Source organism: Halichoeres trimaculatus, unplaced genomic scaffold (genome assembly GCF_033239565.1).
Source record: "Halichoeres trimaculatus isolate MK-OKI-2021-1 unplaced genomic scaffold, fHalTri1.1 fHalTri1_scaffold_1, whole genome shotgun sequence".
Lineage (NCBI taxonomy): Eukaryota > Metazoa > Chordata > Actinopteri > Labriformes > Labridae > Halichoeres > Halichoeres trimaculatus.
In genome coordinates, this window is record NW_027437179.1 from 20,273,570 (window position 1) to 20,298,299 (window position 24,730).

Sequence of the window (24,730 nt, forward strand, 5' to 3'; positions counted from 1 at the left end):
ATATGTGTGCATACACACACACACACATGCATGTCCCTGATGGCATGCTAACACATTCCCACTTCAGAAGCAGATAAGAGGGAAAAAAACAAGGTCCTAAGGTATAAAAAAAACTACCCCTGTTCTCCTTTTTTAACTGCATATAATCCACCCACAGACAGGCAAGGTGGAGGAGAAAAATAGGATGAGAAGAAAGATGAGGTGAACTAGCATCAAAATGGTGTGGGATGAGGTAGAGAGCAAGAGATTGGCCCCAGAGAGGAGAAGGATAGGTCTAGCCTACAGGAAGAGCTGTACTTGTTGGGGCATTGAGAACAAAACTAATGGATATGGCAGCTAGGAAAAGGATGATGAACGACTGCATGCGCGTGTGCGTTTGCGTGTGTGTGTGCATCTTTCTGTCAGAGTGTTTACATTTTTACACTATAGTGCATGAAATACACAACATAAAGTAGCTGTGTGACTTTGAGTTTGTGTGTATGCTTGCTTGACTGTGTGCGTGTGTGTGTGTGACAGAGCAGATGATGGATTCTCTAGCAGAGCATGTGGTCGGTGGTTTCTTGGGCAGACGAGGTGACAGGAGAGGTCTCTCTGTCCACATGCCACTGTCAGCCGGTCTGTCTATCCCTACTTCCTTCCTCTCCGCCTGCTGCCTCTCCCACTCTTCCGCTCTCTCAGTCTTTTAATCATCCTATCCATTTCTTTGTCATTCTGTCTCATCCTATTTCTACAACAGAATGTCTAATATAGATACAACACTGAGATGTCCACGCTGCATCAGAAGCAACTAAAATTCAGCCTGTGAACAGACACACAGGTGAAGTCTTCGCATGAATACTTAAAGTTTCATCTGTTCCTGCTAAGTGTCCTCCTGTCCTATCGTTGACCAATATCAACATATTTTAGGTGTCCCTGAGCCTCTTGCTTCTCTCATTTTTCTTTTGTCCATGCAGGCCTTTCCTGTTTATTCATACATTGCCCCTCTGGCCGCTCTCAGCTCAGGGTGTGCTAGCCAGCGCTCTCCCCATGTCTTGCAGATGGGCGCACTAATCCGCTAACATTAGCTCTGTGAGGCGTGAAGGCTGGACTCGTGTGTTGTTTCGAATAGGCACTGAGGCTGTGGTTTCCTATGCTAGTGTTTGGGATTCTGCACAGCTCCGGTTGAGAGAGAGATAAAGAGGAAAGTAATTGGATAAAGGTTGACCAATTAATAAAGGCCGGTGATTCAGGCCGGCCAACAAGGAGGGGGGACTTTAATCTGCATAGAGATAACAGCGAGAGTGAGACCACAAACATCAGGAGATAGGCTGAAACTGTGTGGATGAGTTTGTGTATTTGTGTTCATTTTTGTGAGGTATCAATCAGATAAAGCCCAGGCATGACTGTCAGTCACAAGGGAGTGCAGTGGATTTACAACCATAACTCCACTGAGGAGCTACGCGTTTGACTTCATCCGTCTGTGCCTGTTAATGTATGCATGACTGTGTTTGGTGTGTGAGAGAAAAAAAGAAAAAGAAAATCAGGGTGAAAACATGGCATGCCTGTGTGTCCATCACTAATATCCCCGTACACACCGCAGCAGTTGACAAACACTTGTTATGCCTGGCGTGTCGTCTGCTGTAGCAGCAGCTTGGAGAGATTGATATTAGCTTTTATGCTAATGCAGCATTTGGCTATGTAAGAACAAGGCAGTATTTCCATCGACAGCCATTCATCCCGGTCTGCTTATGGCCTTATGGGCCACGACAGAATTATTGCTGCACAGTACACAAGCTGTTGTCCCTGTGCCAAGAGCTGCTATCACACAAACAGACAGTAGACACACATAGCAGGGTAATGTGAGGAAGCCCTGAGGCGGAAGCCATAGAAGCTGTGAGGGTAAAGGTGTGCATGCAGCTCTGTGCAATTCATGCCTATATCTTTATTAGTGATGTTTGAGGGAGAAAATGACTAAGCTTACACTGCACCACCAAAGCCGCAGTATGGATACATACATGGATGCACACCATAAATTATGGTTATACATAACGTACACATAAAAAATGATTCAGCAAAAAGTTGATCTCTTGAGCAGCATATTGGACATTTTCCACAACACAAAACCGCAATATGCAAAGTTCCCTCTGCATGACTCTTACCTCGGAGATGTTGACACGGCCTTCCTGGAAAGAGCAGTCATTGGCATTCTGGGTGCACATGTGGCGGTACTTGCACCAGTGGCATGGGAAGGAGCCGTTTACACAGGAGAGGCAGCTAGAGACAAGAGAAAACAGAGCGGGAGTTAGAGAGGCCCACCTGTTTCTTAACTTGAATCTAAATTATTCATCTCACTGCATTATTGCCTCATTTGACAAAACAGAGTGACAGTGCAAAAGAGGACGGGGTTATTTGGTGCCTCATGATAAAGTAAGAAAGAGGCTGACTTTCAAGTATTTACTTATCAAACCTTGTGCACTACACAAACACAGTAAATACTTTAAGAAATTTGTCCTAAGTAGCACAATCCTAATAGAAGAGTTAATCTATTCTGTGTAGATACTTTGAGCCAGACAAGTTTTTTGGGATATTGCACACTCATTACCTGTTTTTGATCACTTGTGGCGTTATTTTGTTGAAAAGCCACCAAAAAAGGACATTTTCTTATAATTGTTCTTTCTGGAGATGTAGTTTTGCATTTGCAGTTTGACCACTGACTGTTCCTGCAAGGAAATCTTGAATTCTTAACTACATTATTCCATATTCTTCTGTGTTTCCATGGCATTGTCCATAGTAAAGGTGTTTCACTGCAGGTATTTCTCTTGTTTTATATACACTAACTAGGGATGCACGATATTATCAGCACAATATCAGTATTGGCTGATAAAAGCTTAAAAACACGTTTATCGGTAAAGCTAGTATGAAAATTTCTGCCAATATGCACAGCCGATTAGGTGCTATTCAGTTAGGATTATTATTATTTTCCATCTGAAAATAAGCTCCTTAAATAAAATGTAGCACTTCATTTATTTGCACTGCAGAGCTCTGTGTCTGTCACCAGGTTGTTACAGCAGCTCTAAAATAATCAAATGCAACTTGGTTATGTATAAAAATGCATTGTACATTTAAAGTTCATGTGATCTAAAGAAATTATTTTTCTGTATTTCAATACTGAATGTCTTCAGTTTGAAAAAATAATACATTTCTTATTCATGGTAAAATCAAATGGTGTTTTTGTCTTTTTTTATGTGTGTTTCTTAAACAAATAAGACCGTCACAATAAGAGTAACATATAAATTCCAGTACAGGATAGACTTAGCTTTCTTTACAGTGAAAAAAACAAACAAACTTGTGATTATTGGTATCGGTATCGTTCAAAAGGGGTTTCGATATATCGGCATATCAGATATCGGCAAAAATCCAATACCGTGCATCCCTAGAATGTACATTTATCCATTATATTTACACCGAAATTACATCTCACTACAAGTTGAACTTTTTCATCATATGATTTTACATTGGGCTTTTATTATTTAGGTGTCCCATCACAACCAAAGAATGCTGTGTGCATGGCATGGAAAATGCAGCTTGTGGATGGATCACATCAGATCAAGTAAAATTTAAAATGCCTGAAAATTACCAAGAATGTGTTACTTCAATTTCCATAAATCAGCCACTGACAAATCTTTTTCCCCCCTTAGTTTGACTGGGATCCTTTCATCCTCCCATCTTCTTTCTTATATTTCTACTTTCTTCCCTTTCTCTCCCTTACATCCATCATTCATCACTCTACGATCCTTTGTGGAGGTCCGGTACTTGCTCCCACTAAATGTTCAAAGATCTTCCTCACAATCGTCCCTTCTCTCTGCATAAATTTCTTCCCTTTCTATACCTTCACTGTGTCATTCTTTCCCTCTATTCAGCCCTGAGCATCTATCTGTCCATCCTGGCCTCCCTCGTTCTATCCATCCTTTTCATTCGTTGCCGTCTCATTTAAAAAGCTCTCCCCCCTGTTCTTTGTCTAAAGCTCTCTTTCATCCACAGGGCTAAGAGCGCTCCACCATTTTAAATTCACCTGCTTTAGCTGAGGAGAGGTGCAGATAGACGGGCTGAAAAGCGAGAGATGGGAGACAGAGGAGGGGGGAAAAAGAAGGAGAGATCAAAAGCAGGTGGATTTCCCTGAGAGAGGTGGAGACGCCAGGTATCGTGGGAGAAAGAGAGGGGAGAAGAGGGGGTATAGCCTGCGGGGCTGTGCGCGGGAGTCTCATGGGAGAAGGAGGAAACACTGGGTTGAAAGTTGGGAAGTAAGAGCGTAAGAGTGTGTTTGTGTGTGTGTTCACATCTAAGGGGACCTGTAGAGGGGAGCTGGGCAGGTCCAAGTCCACAGTTTATAAATGTGGCCCCATGTAATGCTCCCTTTCCAGCCTTCTGCAGATATGACATCACTAAATGTCTCATTGATACACCTATTATTATTGAAATTAACCGCTATAATCCAACCAGAGATTTCTTTCATTTGATTACAGAGATATTGTTCTGTGTAACTGGTTTAGACATTATGGTTTGTGGGAGCACATGGTTTACAGAGAAAACGATGAAATACTATGTGATATAGCTCTGGTGAGCAAGGATCCACAACAATAGAAGAGCTACACAAACAGCCTGTTTTGTATTCAAACATATCTGCCAGGTGTGAATTTGTGTGTCTGTCCGAACGGCTATAAGCGCACTTACCGACAAGCTCTCAAGTGTGTTTTAACCCTGTGTAAAATGCCAACAGCGCTCCCCCTCATCCGCATGAAAAATTAGGGCCTCAGCTCTTGAGCTCTGCGATGGAGCCCGCGCACGATTCCATCAAACCCTGACGTGGATTCATTTGGATCAATTAGGGCCGCTCGTTTGTCAGGTGCGCACTTTAAGCGATCGTTTCCAGCCCTGAACCCCTCCCTTCCGAGCAAGATCAGAAGCTGGAGCTTAATTCAATCCCACTGCCGCTTTAATTGACCAATTTAGCATTGTGCTGAGAGAAGCTGTCCATTTGGAATGAGGGATGTGCGGCTTAGGAAATAACAGGCCTCTTAATACCACACAAGAGCAAATAGGAGATTTGTCAATGTTGCCAACAAATGGAGGGAAAGCGATTAGGCTACGCTAGGTTAGGTTAGCATACAGTAGATTGACTCATATAGCAGAATTGAGGGTTTTAGCTTGTGTTCTGCTCCAAGTGAGAGAGTCAGCATCAGATAAAAGGACATCAGTGCTGAACAAAGGAGCAGATGACATTACTGATGCAAGACCAATGAACACACGGCCAGTTAGCTGAGCTCTTTGTGTAGCTTGCTGGTGTTTTCAACAATCACTATTTGAATGTCAAAGAGTCTTTTTTTATTTGGGGCCCACTAATGGATCAGCGCTCATCAAAATACAGTACAACATCGACTTAACACAGCAGGTAACCAGGGCCTAATGGTGAACAGTACATTGTATAGGAAGAAGTTCAAACTCAAACACCCATCAACACACATCTGTCGCTGAGCCCTGATAACAACTATTTTTATCCTGGCTTTTATCTTTTATTCATGTCAAATCAACCCTGTTAGTGAACCAGAGACTTTGAAATAACGAGGAAAATATCAGCAGGTAACCAATGCCAACTTTCTATGACTTTTATGATCACGCCCTTTGAAATAAAAGACGGTGCCATTATGTGTGCCACCTAGGGCCAGTAGTGGGCCCTGTCTGACAACCCCCTACTGCTGGATCTTTGGTTTATAGAAGTAGCTCAGGGCCCCCTGTCAAGAGCAGCCTTAGGATCCCAAAACCTCTCTTTTAGCCTGGGTAAAAACCCTTTAAAGAAAAAGCCCACCCAGGGCCATTTTGGGACGTTCGATAATTCTTATTCTCTTGTCCAGGGGTGGGCTCCCTCCTTTTCAGACCCCCCAGTATCTCCTTATACCTCCTTCCTGTCACTCGCCAACGCCCACAGCCCCTTGGAGGCTTAGAGTGGCTGTAGACACGCTCCCCGTATGGCCACGCTTATAATGCTAATTTAATCTGTTCATATTCAGATGCTAATCGAGCTATGCTAGCTTTGGAGCAGCACTGTTTCATCAGGCCCCACACAATAGGCTCTGATTTCTCCTCTTCTCGGTCAGTTTGGAGTGTTTAATACAATCCTCTCTCCTGGTGAGGTGCGTTTGACACTTCTGCACTTGGCAAAATGAGTTATTTATTGGCTACTATTCATTTCAAAGGAGTGGAGGTGAATAATTTAATGGTCCTCGTGAATGGTGTATCCTATCATTACTGGATCCATTTTCAATTTAAGGGGTGTTGATAAAAAAGAAACTAGTTTTCATGCACATAATTTATTAATACGTGTCTGAGTGTTTAGTTGCTACACAATGGTGAGATCTGAATGTGATTATTACAGGGCCAAAACGAAAGCTAAACCTGACAACAAAATTCATTTTCCAACCTTGTATTTTTTTAACTGTCCACCATCTTTTCCACCTGTAATTCACAGTTTTCTACATCCCTCTCAATAAAAAAAAATTATTTCCATGACATCGCTACTATCTTGCTCCCAATTACACTAAAAGCACTCTCAATCACACAACAAATGACCCACTCACTGCCCAAGTTACATTAACCCTAAGAGAAAAGGTGCTTCATACTGCTTTACACAGATAGTTAAACCCCAATTCATTGCCAGACTATCCTCCCTTTCTGTAATAAACGGGGGGCTGTGGAATGAGAAAAAAGCGCATGGAAATATTTAATTAAGGAGCAATCATGGCCGTGGGTGATTTCTATTTCAATCTCGAAAACCCTTAAACTGAAACAGTGGGAATTCTAATTAGATTAATACCACTATGCAAATTTATGGCATTTTTGAAAAGGCAAGGGCCACGACGTAATCATTTGAGTATACAAGCAGGAGGGGTGTGTGTGTTTTTTGGGGTGGGGGCCAGGTGTCAGCGGTTGAGTGTCAAGTATCACGAAACATGATGGGCCGATGCCATGCCAGGACCATTTTTTATCTGCAAGAGAGTAATTTTTAAAATTTAGAGAGCAGGTACATAAAAAAAACAATTTAGTTAGAGGAAATAAAAAAACTTTTAACTGGTTTCCTCATGTAATTCAGAAAGATAAGCTATTCTATACCCATCTCGTCACTGGTTAGTAAATCATTTTGTAGTTGATTTGGTGCTGTGGGTTATTGACTTTGTACTGACACCAGCCTCAGTCTGAGGCTCTGCTAAACTCTTAAATGGACTTTTCTTGACAATCCTCACTGTCCTGAAGTTGTTCAAGAGGTGTATGCATTTGTATTATTTTAATAGCAATTAATCCAAACGAAGGCTACGCTCACACTGCAGGCCTTAATGCTTAATTCCAATTTATTGGTCAAATCCTTTTTTAATTTGGCTGTTCACATTTCATTTTTAAATGTGGCCTGTCTGCAGACAGTAATGTAAACTGCTCGTGCTCCTGGAGTGGTCCACATGCTCAGCTGATCATTAAAAGCATGATGCACAAAACTGTGTCTATGGGAAATAACATAGCAGCAGCCTGTTGCATCATTTACTGTCTTGTGTTAAAAATAGTGTGAGGCGGGGACAGCCAATTTGTGAGTGGGTTAGTTTAAAAAGGACTTTAAGCCTAACTCCCGCTTTCGTTTTTCTCTGCAGAGTAGCACTTTTTCTTCTTCTACTTCTTTGGGGTTTGTTGGAGGTTTGCAAACTAACTCATCAGTGCATTACCGCCACCAACTGGACTGGAGAGTGAGACAAGAGACTAGATGCGGAGCAGAACTGTGTTGTGTCTCTCCAGAATGACGTCAAAGTTGCATTTAATGCAATCGGGCTCAGTCAACTTTAAAAAAAATCCAACATGTATTTATCTAGTACCACATTTGAAAGTGGCCTGAATCTTACTAAAAAATGTTGGATTCAATGTAACTTGTGCTGTTCACACTATCAGAAACAAAGCAGATATGGGTCACATTTGAGCAGAAAAATCAAGGCTACTTTTAACTGTCGTGTAAACATAGCCCAAAAGGGTCTCACATTCTCAGACATGTTAGTATTTATTTTTTTCTACTGCAGGAAATAATTATTAAAATTGATACTAAAACACTTGAGATATTTAGATCTGAATGAAAAAAGTCCAGAATATTTACATTTTTTTATGAAAAAAGACTAGTTTTAATCTTATCACGTTACTTTTTCCAAGATTCACCAGTATATAGAACAAACACGTCAAACAGTCAAAGATCAAAGAGGAAATATTGGTGAATCGAAATCCATGTTTGTAGTATATGCTCAGAAATGTGTTCCTGTAAATTCTGAGGAGATCCACATCTTTCACCGAGTACAACACTGCAGTATTTAGAGCTTAAATCCATTACAGGACAACTCAGCTCTGAAAAGTACAACCAAGCTTTCTGGAAACAGTATTTCACATGCGTCTGTGTGGGCCTGAAGTCATTACAGCAACCACATTACCAGTCTGATCTCATCAGATGCCACACACTGACGTCCAGAAGGCACAGCGGGTACACGGGCTGGAGAACCAGCGCCAAATGGGATTCTTATCTCAGCATCTCTCGTCGCCATCAGAGTCACTGCTGAGGATGCAACGTGCCATATCTGTAACTTGATTAAACGTGTCCATTACATCACTCGAAGGCTGTATTAGATCAGCACAGTGAGCGGATTTAATCAAAGTTCATTGGGCTAATACTTTAAAATGGGCGACTCTCCTGTCCACGTCACTTCTCATAGCGTTCTTACACTTGGCCTGTGAGATCATTACAACATTATGATCTTATTATGATGCATTAAAGGGCAAGGTAGCATCTTTTCTATGACACCGTGTAACTATCTTAGCTTTGAGCAATTAATGATTGCAGTTTTTGCACCAATTACATGGAAGCAAACATGACAGATCCTCAAGGGAGACAAATTAACTACAATTTGACAATGTAAACAACCTCACCTATAACTACTTAAACTAATCGTCCGTGGTGCAGGGATAAATATTCTGCCAGAAGGCAAGAGGTTAAAGGTCGCAGTCGAAGATAAAGTGTTCCTGACATTCAGGGGTACAGGAAGCTTTAAGTGACAGAGTACAGAGAGGTGTCTATATGTTCCAGTGTGTGTGTTTGCAGACAATCCTCGAAGGAGGCTCATCTAACATCCAGAGGGAAGCCGGGACAGCGCCCTGTGGTACCCCAGGGGCCTCCAAGCCATCTGCCAGGCCGAGGCTAATATCCCAGCAGACGTTTCAGTCTCCTCCGGATCAGCCGGGGATGGACAGGAGGGAGGGTATCATGTGAGGCAGGGGTGGAAGCGTAAAGAGGATTCTTTTACCCCAGCAGGGTGCAGGGGGATCATGGTTGGAATGACCAGGGGGCGTGGCTTGATGGGTGGTGGAGATTTTCAGCAGACGGTGGATTAGGAGAGGCACTGGAGTGTGACTGGGATTTCTGAGGGTGTGAAGGGGACCAAGTAATCCGGAAAGAACACAATTCTACATTTGACATGTTACAGTGACAGTGAATTTACCTTTTGCTCTCTTGTGTAAAGAATTAATAGACTCAGGACTGAGGGCTTCTGGGAAAATATTGTAGAAACATTTTTTTTTCAAGTTTGTGGTATTAATGAGGTTAGAGTTTGTTATTGGAGAGCATTACAGTAGACGTGGCATAATAAATTAATCATTGTAGTTTCATTAATGTCGGTTGGGTTGGGTTGTGGGCTATGATAATAAGACTTGAATTACCATCTCATATCCTAATCGTTCCTCCTATATGGCATCTTCGATTTTTTCTTTTTTGTCGTATGGTAACACAAGCCGTGTGGAGGTTGGAGGGGGATGGGATATTTGTGTGTGTGAATGTGCTTCCCACTGTATCTCCTATAGGCAGTAACACATGACAGACGCTGGTGGGCTACCAGGAGGAGAAGACTAAAAAAGTATGAAATCTTTGTGACTTACGACTGGTGGACGCTGCAGTTGTAAAATACAAAGTCCACGCTGGCAAACTTCTTCCCTGTTTCCTTGGACTTCAGGTAAAGCTTCACCACCCGCTTGTCACCTGAAGATACAGAAAATCTCATGTATTGAGAATGAAACAACAAAAAACAATCCAACAGTTCAAACTATAAATGTAACTGAGAGTTTAAGTGATTAATTTTATTTGCATTAACAAACTGTTGGTCAGACACTCTTAATCTGAATTCCACTTGTATGACCTCCACAAATACACACACTCACAAGAAGACACATTGTAGCCTAGCAACACTTCACTCATGTCACACCCACAGTGGGGTGGCTTTAAAAATAGCAGCACCAATCAGGGTTTAGATGCCAGAGCTGATGAGAGATCATAATGGGGCCTAATGGGCTCTGTTGAAAAACTACTGAGATGTGGCTTTGAGGAAACTTGGAGCGCACAGTTTGAGATGTTTTGTGTGCTTTGAATGTGATTACCAAACAAGTTTTTATTGTCTTTGTTGCTTCACAGGATTGGACATGAAACAGGTGAATAGTTTCTCTCTCTCAAAAAAAAAAGAACAAGATGCTGATATTTTTAAATATAACAATAAACTGTGCTGAAGTCAAGGCTTTGAAAAGAAGTTAGAGTGTAACCAGTGTCTGTTAGATAGAAAAAAATAAGGAAACTGAAACTGACAACAGTGCATAATGCATGGTAATGGAGATTCAAAAGCAGTTCTATTTTCAGCAGATAAACGTAGACTTGTATTCGGGGCTTTGAAAAGGAACAGGCGAGCCTTATTGGTGTTGACAAGGTATTCTGAATATAGACACACTAAGCAAATCATCTGGTGTGATTAAAATGTTGCTGGTAGACTTCTGGGTTTGTAACGGACAAAAAGACCTCTCTGAAGGAGACACATTAGCTCATAGTGAAGAACATGGAGGAAAAGGTGCCATAGTTAAGCAAAAAGAAAGAGGAAAAGAGGTGCAGATGACATAAAGAGGCAGAAAAGTGCTAAGTGAAAGTGTAATGTTCAATACAACCCAAAAAGAACATTTGGAACCAACAAGCGTCACTAAATTTCTCTCATACCTCCGCCAAACCTCCTGTATACACACACCCTGCCTTCCCAGCTACCACCCAGTGATCTCACTACCCAGATGACTTCATCACACATTGCTCTCTCTGTCCCCACCTTTGTTCCTTGTGATAGGGATGACGTCCCGGACGGAGGGAGACATGCAGAAAATGTGTCCGCCCTGGATCCGTCCCTCCGTCTCCACATAGTCCTCAAAGGAGCAGTTGACCCCCGCTGACAGGTCGGGCACGTTACGAGCCTGAAGGACCAGCTAGAGAACGAAAAAAGAGAGGGACAATCAGTGCAAGATCAATGGAAGGACATGGAGAACATGGATTGTTATAAGATATGACATGAGGGTTAATGGATGCTGGGGGAAGGAAGGGGCGTGTATGTCTCTGTGTGACAGCAGCAGGAATAAAGGAGAGTCGGTGCTCATGTGAATGCGTCAGTCGGCGCAGCTATTCAGCAAGGTTAATGTGTACAAGTTAATGTGCGGAGAGGAAGTGAGGCAAACTGTAATCAGTCAAACCTATGTGAGGAGCTGCTGACAGAATGAGAGCGCTCTCACACTTTTACAGGTCTGAATGAGAGAGATGAGTCCAAGACAGCAACCTCTCAGTTGAATATTGAGGTGAAAAGCTGTATCTGTTTGGAGAATATCATGACTTTTCTAGTAGGGATGGGGATTTCCAGCAAAAGAGCTATTCAATATTCACTCGTAGCTATTCGAAGATTAGAAAATTTCTACAGATTTTCAAACCTTATGGCCAATCAAGGTCTCAAAGTAATCAAAGCCAAATATCATGTCTGCTGCTGTCATTCATTTCTCTGTATCAATGACGGGGGGAAGACTTTAACATAAAAAGCAACTTCAACATGCTAAAATTATACTATTGTTATGAAACAACAGACAATTTGTAGCTTTCTCCTAATGTGATATTTGGTAGCTGAATTAGAGCTCATAAAATTTTTTAACACACCACAGTTTTTGTATTTCTAAGGGTGCCACACCTGCGGCTCATTTGCTTTGTTCCGATTCAGGGGCAAAAATGATACAATTGTAGCAGTTGTCACTTGGTTCGTTTGGGTTCACAAAGCAAAAGTCTCTTACGGTCCAAAGTTGCAAACTAATGTCACGTCCGATCGATTTTTTCTCTCATGAGTTAGAAATCATACCTAGAAGGAGGGGAGTTTCCCTTTCTTCGTTCATTAATCCACGTTCTTACCTGCCATGGAGCATCAACAATGTGTGTGGCTAGTTTGCATTACAGCATTTATTTGGCTCATTTACCTGTGTGCGCTATATGAACATGTGCATTTTTTTTCAATGAGGCATTTTATACCCTCACTGTTCCACGTGAGCCCACGATATATTTTTCTGTACTTCAGGCTTCTCTACTTCTTCTTCTGCAGTTGTTGATTCTTCTACTCGTTCTTCTTCTACTATTTTGACTGTGCAGTAGTCAACCGGGCTCATTACTGCCCCCATCACTACAGTGTGAGCCACAGTTATGAGTCAGTTGTGTCGGTTGCTGGGGAGTTTGTGTTCTCACTGCACAGGAACCGCTACGGGGCTCGAATGGTAGCGAGCAGAGACCACCTAATTTTGGCGATCTTGACCCGCTTGTTTTGTCCTGCATCCGAGCACAATTGCTGCGTTGACATAAGGCCAAACTGGACTTTCGGGCGGGGGGGGGGGGGACAATCCAGGTGTGAATACACCCCAACAAATTTCTGAAGAAATTTTTGAAAGCAATTTGTTCTCGCTTCCTTGTTTGACGTGTCAGTAGTGCATCGTTATAAATGCAACAAGGTGTTAATACTGCAAAAAAACAAAAGAAATCACAGTGGTCTGCAATTGACGTTTCTGTCTAATGCTCTAACTTTTTTGATTTACACAAATGCCCCCACAGACAACATTGCGTACCTGAACTTCAGACATTGTGACAGAGATGTTTCTTGGCTGAACAGTGAGCTCCACACACTGCCTCTGGTCTGATGCGAACCTCTGGGGCTCTCCTGCTCGTTCACAGCGGTCCTTTCGTGAGCATCTAGAGAGCAGAAGGGGAGGAGGAGGAGGATGGAAAAGGGATGATGGGGGGAGAGAAAGTGAAGGAGTGATAGAGAGAAAAAAACAGATGAGTAAGAGAGGAGAGAAGACAAATAGTATGAGGAACTGTTAAGCTAATATGACAATCATATTAAGATGACAAACATGCACAGCCATCACCGTCACACTGAAATGGGAGCAATAATACAAGACAAATAGGCTAATAGCTTCCCCCGCCATTACTGTAGGCCTTTATATCATTACCTTATTGGCTCTGACATTTGTGCAACAGTGGCTTAGCTGTAAGAACACCATGTGCACACCCCCATCTTTTCAGTTTACGGCCCCACCCAATTCAAAGTTCTCTGAAGATATAGGGCCAATCATTAAAGTTCCCCTGAACCGTAAAAATGATACCATTCCTGCAAGCTGCATATCAATGGGGTCAGCAATTTCCCCCACTTATTACGAGCCAACTGATCGTGCTGAAAATCAGCATACAGGCCCATATTGAAGCCGTTTTACTATTAGCAATTCATAATGCATTAGCTATCACTTCACCTACGCGCAAACAACTGGTCCCGGCGGTGAGAGGAAAGTGCTGATGCGACGCTCTGTGAGGCCTTAACAATAAGAGGGGAGCTGAAAAAAATGCTAACTGCCTCCTTTACGGAGCGGCTCCATACCCCCTTGTTTAGTTAGCCTTCAGTTGCACTCAGCAAGAAAAAGCTGTCGCCAACCGTCCCCTCGAGAGCCACTGAAGCTCACACAAATACACAGGCACACATACGCACTCACTGTAAAGGTATGAGCAAAGAAGCACTGAAGTATGTTCACGTTTTCTCATTACTGGACTGTTTTCCTACCCCCGTTTCTCTGGTGTGTGACTGTGTGAATTGGTGTGAAAAACGTCTCGAAACACATGGGCGTAGGGTGCATGTGTGTTTCTCTGTCCATGTGTGTATTCCCGGTTCAATTCCACTGTTGATTGAAACTACCATGGCTCCTAATAAGATGTGGCTAACGGCACCAGAGGGCGGAAAAGAGGCTTATAAATAATTTGCTTGTTAATATTTGCCCATTTAGTCTGCAGGGGCCAGATTTGGTAACACCATCAAGTAAGAAATGAGCTGCATTCAAGACACAAGGTCAAAAACATGCCCAAATGGAAGGTTATTGCTGATTGTGTCTGATTTCTGTGATGTGTGTGAGGATCACATTTGGAAGATGTGTGTCTTGGGGAAAGAACGGCTGGCGACATGTTTCGTAAGTTTAATTAACACACAGAGAGATGGCATAATGCCAAATGCTTGAGGTGTTCCAAATGTGGTTTAACATGCTGTCACCTTTCAGTAACACATAGCTGTTCACACACTCCCCTGTGTGCAAACACACCCTCAAGTCAAAGGGGGGAAATGGTTGAATAACACACAGAAACTGTGTCACTAACCACACAACAGATCTGAGTGATACGATTACTTTTCAACAGCTGACAACAAATGTCGACTCTCACTGTTGAACATCTACTGTAACCTAACACTGTAATCTAAGAGCAAACACTAGACCCAGTCTACAAACCAAAAACCAACACCAGACATGACTAATCCTTAATCTGCTGCCAAAAAATTCCCACCTGAGTATTAACAAGCACACTTGTGGCAAACCGTTTTAACAACACACACAAAAACAAGCTAAATAGCACTGAGATAAATGGGTGTGTCAGCAGTGCAGACTGCCAAGCTGTGTTGTTATTTGTGTACTATTAACAGGTTTAGCCGGTTGACAGGCTTACACAGGATAAATGTATCTCTCATGGCGGGGAGCTTTCAGGTGGCAGAACTTAGATTTTCTTCAGTGATTCATCATGTGACTAACAGAGGTGTTGAAGGATTAAAATAAAGAAAACAGAGAAAAATGGCTTAATGATTTATAGGACAAAAATAAGATGTAATGTTTGAATAAATGTTGAAGGATGAAGAGTTACAAGACCCAAAAATCTTTTAAAGAGGAAAACCACAGAGGGGAAGACATGTTACATGTTTCTGTGCATGAAGCGCAGACCTCCGCCAAGCATATTGTGATTGTCATGCAACTCTTAAGTCCTACTTTAATGTTATACTTCCTTTCAGCAGACTGTCTGCTACAATTTGGTGTTAGCTGCAGGTTTGTACAATAATTTGTTTCCTGACAGTGTTGAAAATTATGATGACCCAGTACATATTTCATAGCATTATTATTATTATTATTATTATTATTATTATTATTATTATTATTATTATTATTATTAATAATAATAATAATAATAATAATAATAATAATAATAATAATAATAATAATAATAATAATAACAATTATTATTATTATTATTATTATAATCCAGATCTTAGTATCCAGAATGTTGCCAGGATCTGGATCGCACTTTTACGTCTGTCAGCAATTATCGTGACCTTGTCTTGTATCGTTTTGCAAAGCAATCCAACCATTTATCATGGAGTTATATACACATATGGTAAAGACGGCCCTATCTCACAATAATAAAGAATCCTTTAAAAATTTCCTGGGTAGAGACGATGATCCGAATCCAGGACATTTCCTGAGAATTTCATCAAGATCTGTTTGAGTTGTGTTGTTCACAGACAAACAGACAAACTCTCCCTAAAACACAATCTCCTTGGCGGGGGTTGTAATGTTTTTGGCATCATTACAAAAAGAGCTGACCTTGCTGAAGACTTATCTAATGTGAAGATAATAGGCATGATCTCACCACGATAGTCCCATTTTTGGGGGTAAATCTTGAAAATCACAGCCAGCAAACAGAATCCAAACTCTAGTTTAAGATGGATTTTGGATGATGAAATGCTGACCACTAAGTTTAATTATTCAGGTGTTCCAGCATGATCACCAAACATTCACCTAAAGCACCTTAGCTCCTCTACTACAATGATCTAACAGCACAGTCCAATGTGAGGCGGCGAGTTGGGGGTCACCAGGGTGAAGTGTGTTAATGTGTGAGTGTGTGCAGTACTTACACATTGTGGAGGACACACCATCCACAGTGAGGATCTCTGGAGCCCAAACACTCCCCACAAGTGGTGTACTGCTCGCAGCTCTCCACTGGAACTCTCACCACCTATTGGGGGGGGGAGAAGAGAGGAGAAGAGAAAAAGAAAAGGAGGAGGGGGGGAAGAGATAATTAGTATCTTTGTTGTAATCAACCTCCTAAAACTAGCGCTGTGTTCAGCTGGAAGGAGATGAGCATTTGACAGCTTATCAGACTGATTCAATTCAGCAGACAGTGTGTGTGTGTGTGTGTGTGTGTGTGTGTGTGTGTGTGTGTGTGTGTGTGTACTAAGACTGAAAAGCAAGCTGGACTGTAAGTGTGCGTCTGTGTGCTTTTGTTCATGTGTGTGTTCTGGTCAGCGATTCTAGTCCAGCGGTGTGTGACAGGCTCCAGTGAAGCGTGTCCAGGAGAGGCCATGCAATGCATGCTGGGACACCTGACAGGTGGATGTAGCAGCAGAGCTGTGATTGACAGGTGACCTCAAAAACCAATAGGAAGCAGAGGAGCAGAAGGACAGACCCCTAGTGAGTATATGTGTGTCTGATTGTTTCAGTTTGTGTGTGTGTGTGTGTAAATTACAATGTCTGGACAGAGTATTTGCAACAAATCCATGGTTGATATATGTGAGTCATTCTTGCAGTTCATTTATGTGTGTGTGTGTGTTTATGTGTGTCTGTGTGTGTGAGAGAGAGTGTGTGTCAGTCATTCACAGCCTCTCTGGATGTACGCGCTCGGTGACAGCTTACAGATGTTGCCTAAGAAACCAGATCAAGTGTTAAAGTTAGCCCAACAGTCTGATTTAAGGTGACGACAGGTGGCTCACAACATGGTCCCAATGGCTCTTCAGTCAGTCAGTGTGTGTGTGGGTGTGGGTGTGGGTGTGAGTGTGTGTGTGTGTGTGTGTGTGTGTGAGAGTGTGTATTTTAAGATATTCACCAAGAGCTTAAGAGTGTTTAAGTGCGTGACAGACAGATTGCTGGCATGTGTGCAGAATGCTAGTTTGTAACCAAATAGGCATGGCGGTTTGCACATGTGTGTATGTGTGATGAAGGTGTCAGCGGTGCACTCTGCGGTATTTTACAAACACGCCTCAAGTCGATGAGTTGTTTGATCCCACTTTCATGGCGTGGTTGTATGTGTGCGTTTATGGATGTGTGTGTGTATCAAATTGCCACTGCTGACTAGCCTTAAATCATACAGCACAGAGTCAGCCTGATGGTCAGTAAGTGACAGCATAAAACAAGCCCACCCTTGGGTAACACTCTACAGCGAGGACACACAAACACACTGATTTAACCGAGAGAGTCGTGTCCAAGTGGTACAGCGGGACTAAAGTAGTGTCTGGCCCAGTACGGTCTGACTTTTTTATGAGCTTTTGATGGGGCAGGATACGGAGAGATATATGGAGGGATAAGAGAAGAGAAAAACATATGGTGTAGAGCGCACACAGGCCTGAGGTAAGAGATAAAGCTGGTTAGCTGCAGGAAAGAAACCACGCGAACCAAGGAACGCAGCACTGAAATATTAAACTGGGGCCGGGATTCCTCCGTGAGCTTTAAGTACAACACAGATATGAGATAGATATGACATATTGGAGCTCATAAATGCTCTGAAATGCCTTTTATCAGACCGGGTGAGGAGATATTAACAATACTTCTTGGGCAGAGAGAAGACTGACAAAAACACTTGACACTACACGTCACTATTCCCTTTTTTTCTTGCCTTTTTCTCATTCCTGTTCACCTCTGCACATTTGTTCAGTGTGTCTATCTGCCTGTTTTTCTGCTCCTTATTTGTCTCAAAGACTCTTTTAGCATCTCATTCATTTGTTCAGATTCAGTCCAAAGTCAATTCAGACCTCAGTACAGTCGTTTTATAGCTGGCTAGCTGCCTGGAGAGAGGACGGATGAAACGATGCAAACAAGCAACAACAAAAAAAGGAGAGGTGGTCATTTACTGGAAACGCTCATTGGATGGATGAACAGAGGAAGAAAAGAGGTGTAATGGAAGACACACAGGGGCGAATGAGCCAGGACATTGTGCTGAGTAGATGGGAAATGGTGGCAGACGGCTGCTATGTGTCATTGTCAGAGCGAGTGAGTCTAGTTTTCATCTGAAGGAGAGCTGAAAGAAGGATGGAACAAGGGATCGGTGTGTCTTAGATAATGAAAGGATGATGGGAGAAAGAAGTGTGAATGAATGTGAAGATAATGAAAAGATAGATGAAGGGAAAAGCAGCTACATCGGAGGATGTGTGATTGGACACCTTGGGTGAAAGAACCATCACAGACTGCCTTCAAAAGAGTTTATGATTAAAAAAATGTAGACAAGGAGCAGGAACGGCCTGTTCCTCATAACATGACTGAGGCAAACCCCCTCTCCTCTCCATAAATCATTATGACACAGATTAAGGACAATGGTCCACATAAATCAAACTCACGTAAGGGATCCTTTGTGACTAAGCAGAACCTTATCCCCGCCCCATGTAATGACAGATACGGCCAATTGTTCACTATTGTCCCTGAACTAGCAGTGAAGACACGATGAGCAGTGTTCAGTGAGGAAGGCGTACATGTGTTGATGTGGTGGGGGAAATGAAAGTTGGTTTTCCCTCTGGGGATATAAAATGCTTTACAGGAGCTGGGGATGTATCTGTATGACTGCATGTACATCCTAGCAGTGTGTGCCTGTGTGTGTTGGGTGGGAATGCTGCTTGCTCACAGGCACGCACACATACACACCCTCCCTCTCAGTCCCCCTCTTTCTGTCTCTCTCGATGGCTCTTTTAATGAAAGCCAATTCCCGTCAGCGTGCCACATTACTCCTTTAAATGACCTTATAAACCAGGCCCGCCATCTCCTCTCTCTTGCCATCTCCTTATTTACAATAGCAGCCAGCACCGTAACTCAATTCTCTCTCCTGGCTCTCTCTTCTTCTCTTGTCAGCCCTTTAGCCCCGCTGCACCGCAATGCCATGACATCTCCTTCCTGCTGTAAACTCTCCACCTTTCCTCTGCAATCTGTTTTTACAGAGCACCATCACCTGCCTTTAAACGCCCTGCAAACAGGCTTTGAGACGCTCACCCCCAAAACCCTGAGGACCTGTAAAGCTTTCAACGCAGCTTTTCATTGGTTGTTAAATCTAAAGACATAAAAGGATCTGCCTTGTTGCTGCTTCCTTTTTTTAAATTTCCAAACACTCAGGGAGCTGATGGAAGAGAAGAGAGGAGAGAGGAGGAGGGGTGTAGCATAGATATCTACAGTAGGGAGCCCTTTCTCTGGGTTACACTGTCTGGAAGCCAAAAAGAAGAAAACAGTTGATTTTCAGTTATTTTTAGATATCTGCATGAGGCTCGGCAACATAAATTAGTAACGCTCGTGCCTCTGACAGCTACCACTGAACCGTTTGTGCCTTGCACTTAACCTCACATGGCTCTAATCCTGCCGCTCCGGGACCATTGTGGAGAAATTTGGTTTTACTGGAAAGGGCTCATAGGTTAGAGCGTAGGATGTTAATTTAAGGAAAAAGCAAACAGCCCTTTTTTCTGATGTTTTTCATAGATAGATTTTCAAAAACAGCATGTGTTCAGAAAAAAAGGCATGTGTACTTCTGTTGCAATAACTCTCAGAAACCTCAAAAACTCACTTATTTTTTTTACAACTCCTTTATTTTCATTAAAACTTTGCTCCATATATCTACCTGCGCTTACATGGTAACAAAGTTAAGAGTCCAATTTTTGCTGAAAATCAGATACAACACACTTTTTTTTCTAGCAAGGAAACATAACCTATTTAACCGGCAGCTTATCAGAGAAGCAGACAACAGAGGAGTAAGATGAGGAGGAGGATCGTCTTATCACTCTTCTATCTCCCCTGTGTGAAAAGACGACAGCATCTGTATTATTTCAATAAGTGTCTATCATTTCCATCTCATTTTCATCTCCTGTTTTTTCTCTCTCTACAGAAAAAGGAAAATAAATCTGCAATAATCATCAATTCTGCTGAATTACAGAGAATGAAATACAAGACAGATTTAACTGAATTTGGTTCACCTGTAGATCTAAAAAGTGTTGTAGTTGTCATAACTGTGCTGTAATTCATGTTGGCGAGTCCTGCTGTCATATCAGCAGGTCGTGCCTGAAAAGTATCATTAGTGCTGAGAGTTCTGCCTCTGGTAGCTTTTCCAGCTAGTTAAAAACACCCCTCTCCACAGGGTGTCCATGTCGGTGATCGAGTTCCTCCTGTGCTGGTTTACCTGCTTGGGGCGCTGTGTCGTGGGTGTTGTATCAAAGCCTGGGTTAGCATGAGTGCAATGACTGGATTGTAAGGATCAACGAGATCAATGGCTGGCTAGGAGCTTGATGTGTTGACTGATTGGAGATAAGCAGCAGAGCAAACAAGACTTGGAGGGTTTGGTGCTGAAAAGGAAAGAGAGTAAGAAAGAGGTGCTGGAGGATAGATGGATGGATGAATGGAGGGAGAAATAAAAAGAAAGAGACTCCAATCTCATCTTTGTGTTCCATAGAAAAATCCTCTGCTGTCACATTCAATTTGCTGAACTGTTTCTAAGCCCTAAATTGCCGCTACACTGCAGAGATGTTATTGACAGATCTGGTCATTGTGGTCATCTTAAACTGTTTGCTGCAGACCTGTTTTAGTGAATTAGGTCTTTTAGTGTCACATTGGAAGAAAATAGTGCCAACTGTGATGGCTGTAATCTTTTGTTTTCTCTCTTAAAACTTACTCCCTGCAGATTTTTTTTTTGCACTGACTGCCCTTTCTCGCTATCTTTATCTCCCTCATATTGTCTTTGGTCTGCTGTTTCTCCCTCCCATTGAGCTCTCCTTTTCCTTTGCCTCTTTAATTTATCTTTTCATCCTCCTTCTCTGGCACTGGGCTCATTTATTCATCCGCTCCATTGTTTTCGCTCTTGTGAAATACTGTTTTGATCTTTTCTTCTGTACTCCATCTCAGTGAAAACAGGATGCAGATTAAGCAACCTATTTATTTGTCATTTTAGCGTGCACATATTACAGATTCATGGCCAATAAGGATGACAAGTGAAAGCCTTTTCTCCTGGGAATGGGACAACATACCTACACAAAGTACACAACGATGCACAAACACAGGATTGTACCAAAGCTGTAGGAGTTTCTCAGTTTGTGTGTGTGTGTGTGTGTGTGTGTGTGTGTGTGTGTGTGTGTGTGTGTGTGTGTGTGTGTGTGTGTGTGTGTGTGTGTGTGTGTGTGTGTGTGTGTGTGTGTGTGTGTGTGTGTGTGTGTGTGTGTTGTGGGGAGAATAATACTTGTTCAGAGGAGCTTTCCAGATAAAACAGTGACAAACGTTGTGATAAGAATTGACCAACCTTGAGAGGAAACCTTAGACTCTGTCCTTGTTTAATAAAGTCAGCCAACAATGAAAATTGAATTTCTGAAGCAATAAAACTGACCAAATTTACCCAAAAGAACAGAAAAATCCCTCTTGTCTAAAACAAATGACCTTGAAGAAAGATGTATAAAACTGAATCCTTAGAAAGTTGTTTCACACGAAACTAAAAACAAAGCAAAGACCCCGAAACAGTGAAGTAAGATAAACAAACTTTGAACAATAGAGATACAAGATCTCATCACTCTCCATTTCAACCCTCACAGCCATGGACATTACAATTACCTCTGCAAAAAGAGCCCTTATCAAACTATAGGTCAATACTCTTTGTTTGCCTTTTGTCCAGAAAACTCTGCCCTCATACGAAGGAGAGCCTGGCAGGAAGAGAGAAAGAGAGATGAACAAGGTGAAAGAAGAGTTCGCAAGAGGAAAACTGAGACAGAGACAAAGGATGAGACAGAGATTGAAAATCTGAAGCAAACAAAGTACTGAGGAAACAGAGTATAGAGGAAGGGTGAGGGAGAGGTAAATGTGAGCGGCTCAGGTAGACAGGCCTAGGGGTCTTCTAATTAAGTGAGAATGGGAGAGGCTGGCGGCCTGGTAAATGACTCTGTCACTTTAGTAAATGGACTTGGTGAGGAGTGAGGAGCCACACAGCTGGCATTTCCATTAGCACTGCCAGGCGACCCACCAGCACCACGTACACACAGAAAGTGGGAAAAGGGGGAAGAAAAAGAGGAGGAATGGAAGACAAACGCTGTTTTTCTTTATTTGCTCCCACCGGAGAAGCTGTGTGGAAGTCTTGCCTGGTGGTTCCTGTACGGATGAATGGTGATTGTGGAGAAAACAGAGCAGAATAAACAAATCTGCCTGAATTGTTTCAACATGTCTGCTGTCAGTCAAAATCAGTGCAAAGTCTGACAGGACATTTTGATTGTGATGAGAAAATTGCAAAGATAACTAATTGGTGCAAAGATATTGCGGTGCAGTTTTGCGAAGCTAAAGTGAATCTGAATCAGAAGACCTCCAACAGTCAGATCTGATTAGTCCTGTTTTGTCACAAGTCAGTTTTAAGTCCTTTTGAGTTAAATGCTGAATCATTAACTCCTCAGACTGAAATGGCAGCAACTGATGGGATGGATGGGTATAGTATTTTATTGCAAAATGAAAAAATGGGAGGAAAACTAAAAAAATAAAAACTAGATAAATAAATAAAGGATACACTTAAGTTCTGATTTTGAATGTTTTGTTTGTGCCAGGCTTGGGTCCTTGGTATACCATATGGTCTATTTACAATTTATTACAGAAGATTTTCTTTGCCTGGAAAAACATCCAAAGTTGTAAAGCTACGACTATGAAGTTTGTAACTCTAGTTTTCAAAAAAAGGCCTTAGGACAGGATTGGCCTTGTAAAATCATTTTATCTAATCAATTTTGTTTAAAAGATTTGTAATCAAATATATTCAGAAAATTAGATCTCAAGAAGACGCTGTGTATCTGTTTCCATAAGCCCTTTGAGAGCCCTGTAGATGTAAGAAGCCTTCAGGATAATGTCATGTTCAGCTCATCCAATCCAAACTGGGGCTCTGAAAGTTTTCAGACAGGTCATCGAACTATAAAAGCAAAATGCAAGAGCTGCCCTGTGTTTCTTTTTACACGCTGTATTTAAAAAGGCTGTCTAAAAAGGAAATGAACATTTAAATAGTTAATGAAACTTATCACTTCCTTTGCTTTTGTGTGCAAATGTCTTTTGAAATGTATTCGAACGGTATCATGTTCTTTCCTTTGTAATTTCTGACAGATTTCTGGAGGAAAATTTGCCACTCTGCTTTTTGTCTCAGCTTCTCCCCATTTGATACTCCATAACAGGGCCTGACGAGGCCTGCTGTGCATGAATATGAAAAGAAACTTGACTTGAATTCAAAACAATTCCCTGCGCTGTCATGCATGAGCTGCACTTCATTGTTCTGTCGAGTGTGGCCCGTGGTTGAGGCAGGGGACTGAGAACAGAGATGTGCAATACAGTGTGGCTCCACAGGCCAAGCAGGCTTATGATTGGCCTCGTCCGAACACAGTCACGGAGAGCCACATAATTCCATCCCAATCACTGTCGAGCAACAGGCGGAGCGATTGAACAGCTGATAGATAGTGATTGAGAAGAAAGAGGAGGAGAGGGAAATTGGTGGGAGAGAGAAACCATTAACCTCCCAATCTATCTCGTCCTCTTCTCTAACCCTATCAGTCTGCTCCATCACGCCATCCTCTGGGAAAAGATGGCAGACTAAAACAGAGAGAGATGAGAGGAAGACTGAGCTATCTAGTGACAGCTAGGCTCCCATTAGAAGTGATAGCATCATGCTCAAGACAAGTGGTGAGACCACTTTTCTGATGGGCTCACACACACTCCATCATGTGCACACATTTCTTCTCAAGAGGGAAAACCACAAGACAGAGTGAAAGGACAGGAAGGAGGGCACTGAGGAGAAGGAGTAAATCCAGTTAGGAAGAGGGAAGTGAAGTTACACTTATTATATAAAAGAGACATGGAAACCGTCCTTTTCTATCAAAGATACTGAGCTCTTCACCGGTCGTTCTGTTTTTGTGAATAACCTGTGTTGCTGTTGATCGAGATAAAGATGAAAAGTTGAAAGCTGTGTCTGGTTAAAATGGCACATTAACACTTGAGCAAAGCCATATTAACCGGTGCAGGCTTCGGGATGTCCACCTGCAAGCAAAAACAAAGCTGCTGGTGCTAGCTTACCTACATTAGCCACACTCCATAAACCAGTTCAGTATCAATTACTAGAGCCCTACCGATTAATCGGTTGGACCGATTAATCGGGCCAATTATGCCTGTCACCGAAAATGTAGCAGATTATAAAAACTTTTGCTCCACGGAGATTCTGTCACTCCTGCTCCTGTGTGTCTTTGTGTTAGGCTGCACACTGCCCAGACCGCCTCCTCTGTCCACCATTATCTAATGTAAGACTAAAGAGCGACATTTTAACATCGTGTTAGTTGCTTTTTTGAGAGATAAAAAGAGATAAATGGTACGGTTAATTCACACGTCCATCATTATCTTATGTAAGACTATAATACAGCGTTTTAACGTCGTGTAAGTTGCTCATTGTGTGTTTACAGTTTGACTTTTTTTTCTACTTACTGTGTTT

At 42.2% G+C, this 24,730-nt stretch overlaps 1 protein-coding gene across 4 annotated transcripts in view; it reads right to left on the minus strand.

Annotated features, from left to right (window-relative positions):
• plxna1b (plexin A1b) overlaps positions 1-24,730 on the minus strand; it is a 219,433-nt gene that overhangs the window by 80,679 nt on the left and 114,024 nt on the right. For all 4 annotated transcript variants that reach the window (XM_074679135.1, XM_074679116.1, XM_074679125.1 and 1 more), the window contains exons 5-9: positions 16,146-16,246; positions 12,994-13,117; positions 11,181-11,334; positions 9,982-10,081; positions 2,139-2,253 (exon numbers count right to left, since the gene is read on the minus strand). In XM_074679135.1, coding sequence (XP_074535236.1) covers positions 2,139-2,253; positions 9,982-10,081; positions 11,181-11,334; positions 12,994-13,117; positions 16,146-16,246 — 594 coding nt within the window. The remainder of the gene's footprint in view (positions 1-2,138; positions 2,254-9,981; positions 10,082-11,180; positions 11,335-12,993; positions 13,118-16,145; positions 16,247-24,730) is intronic.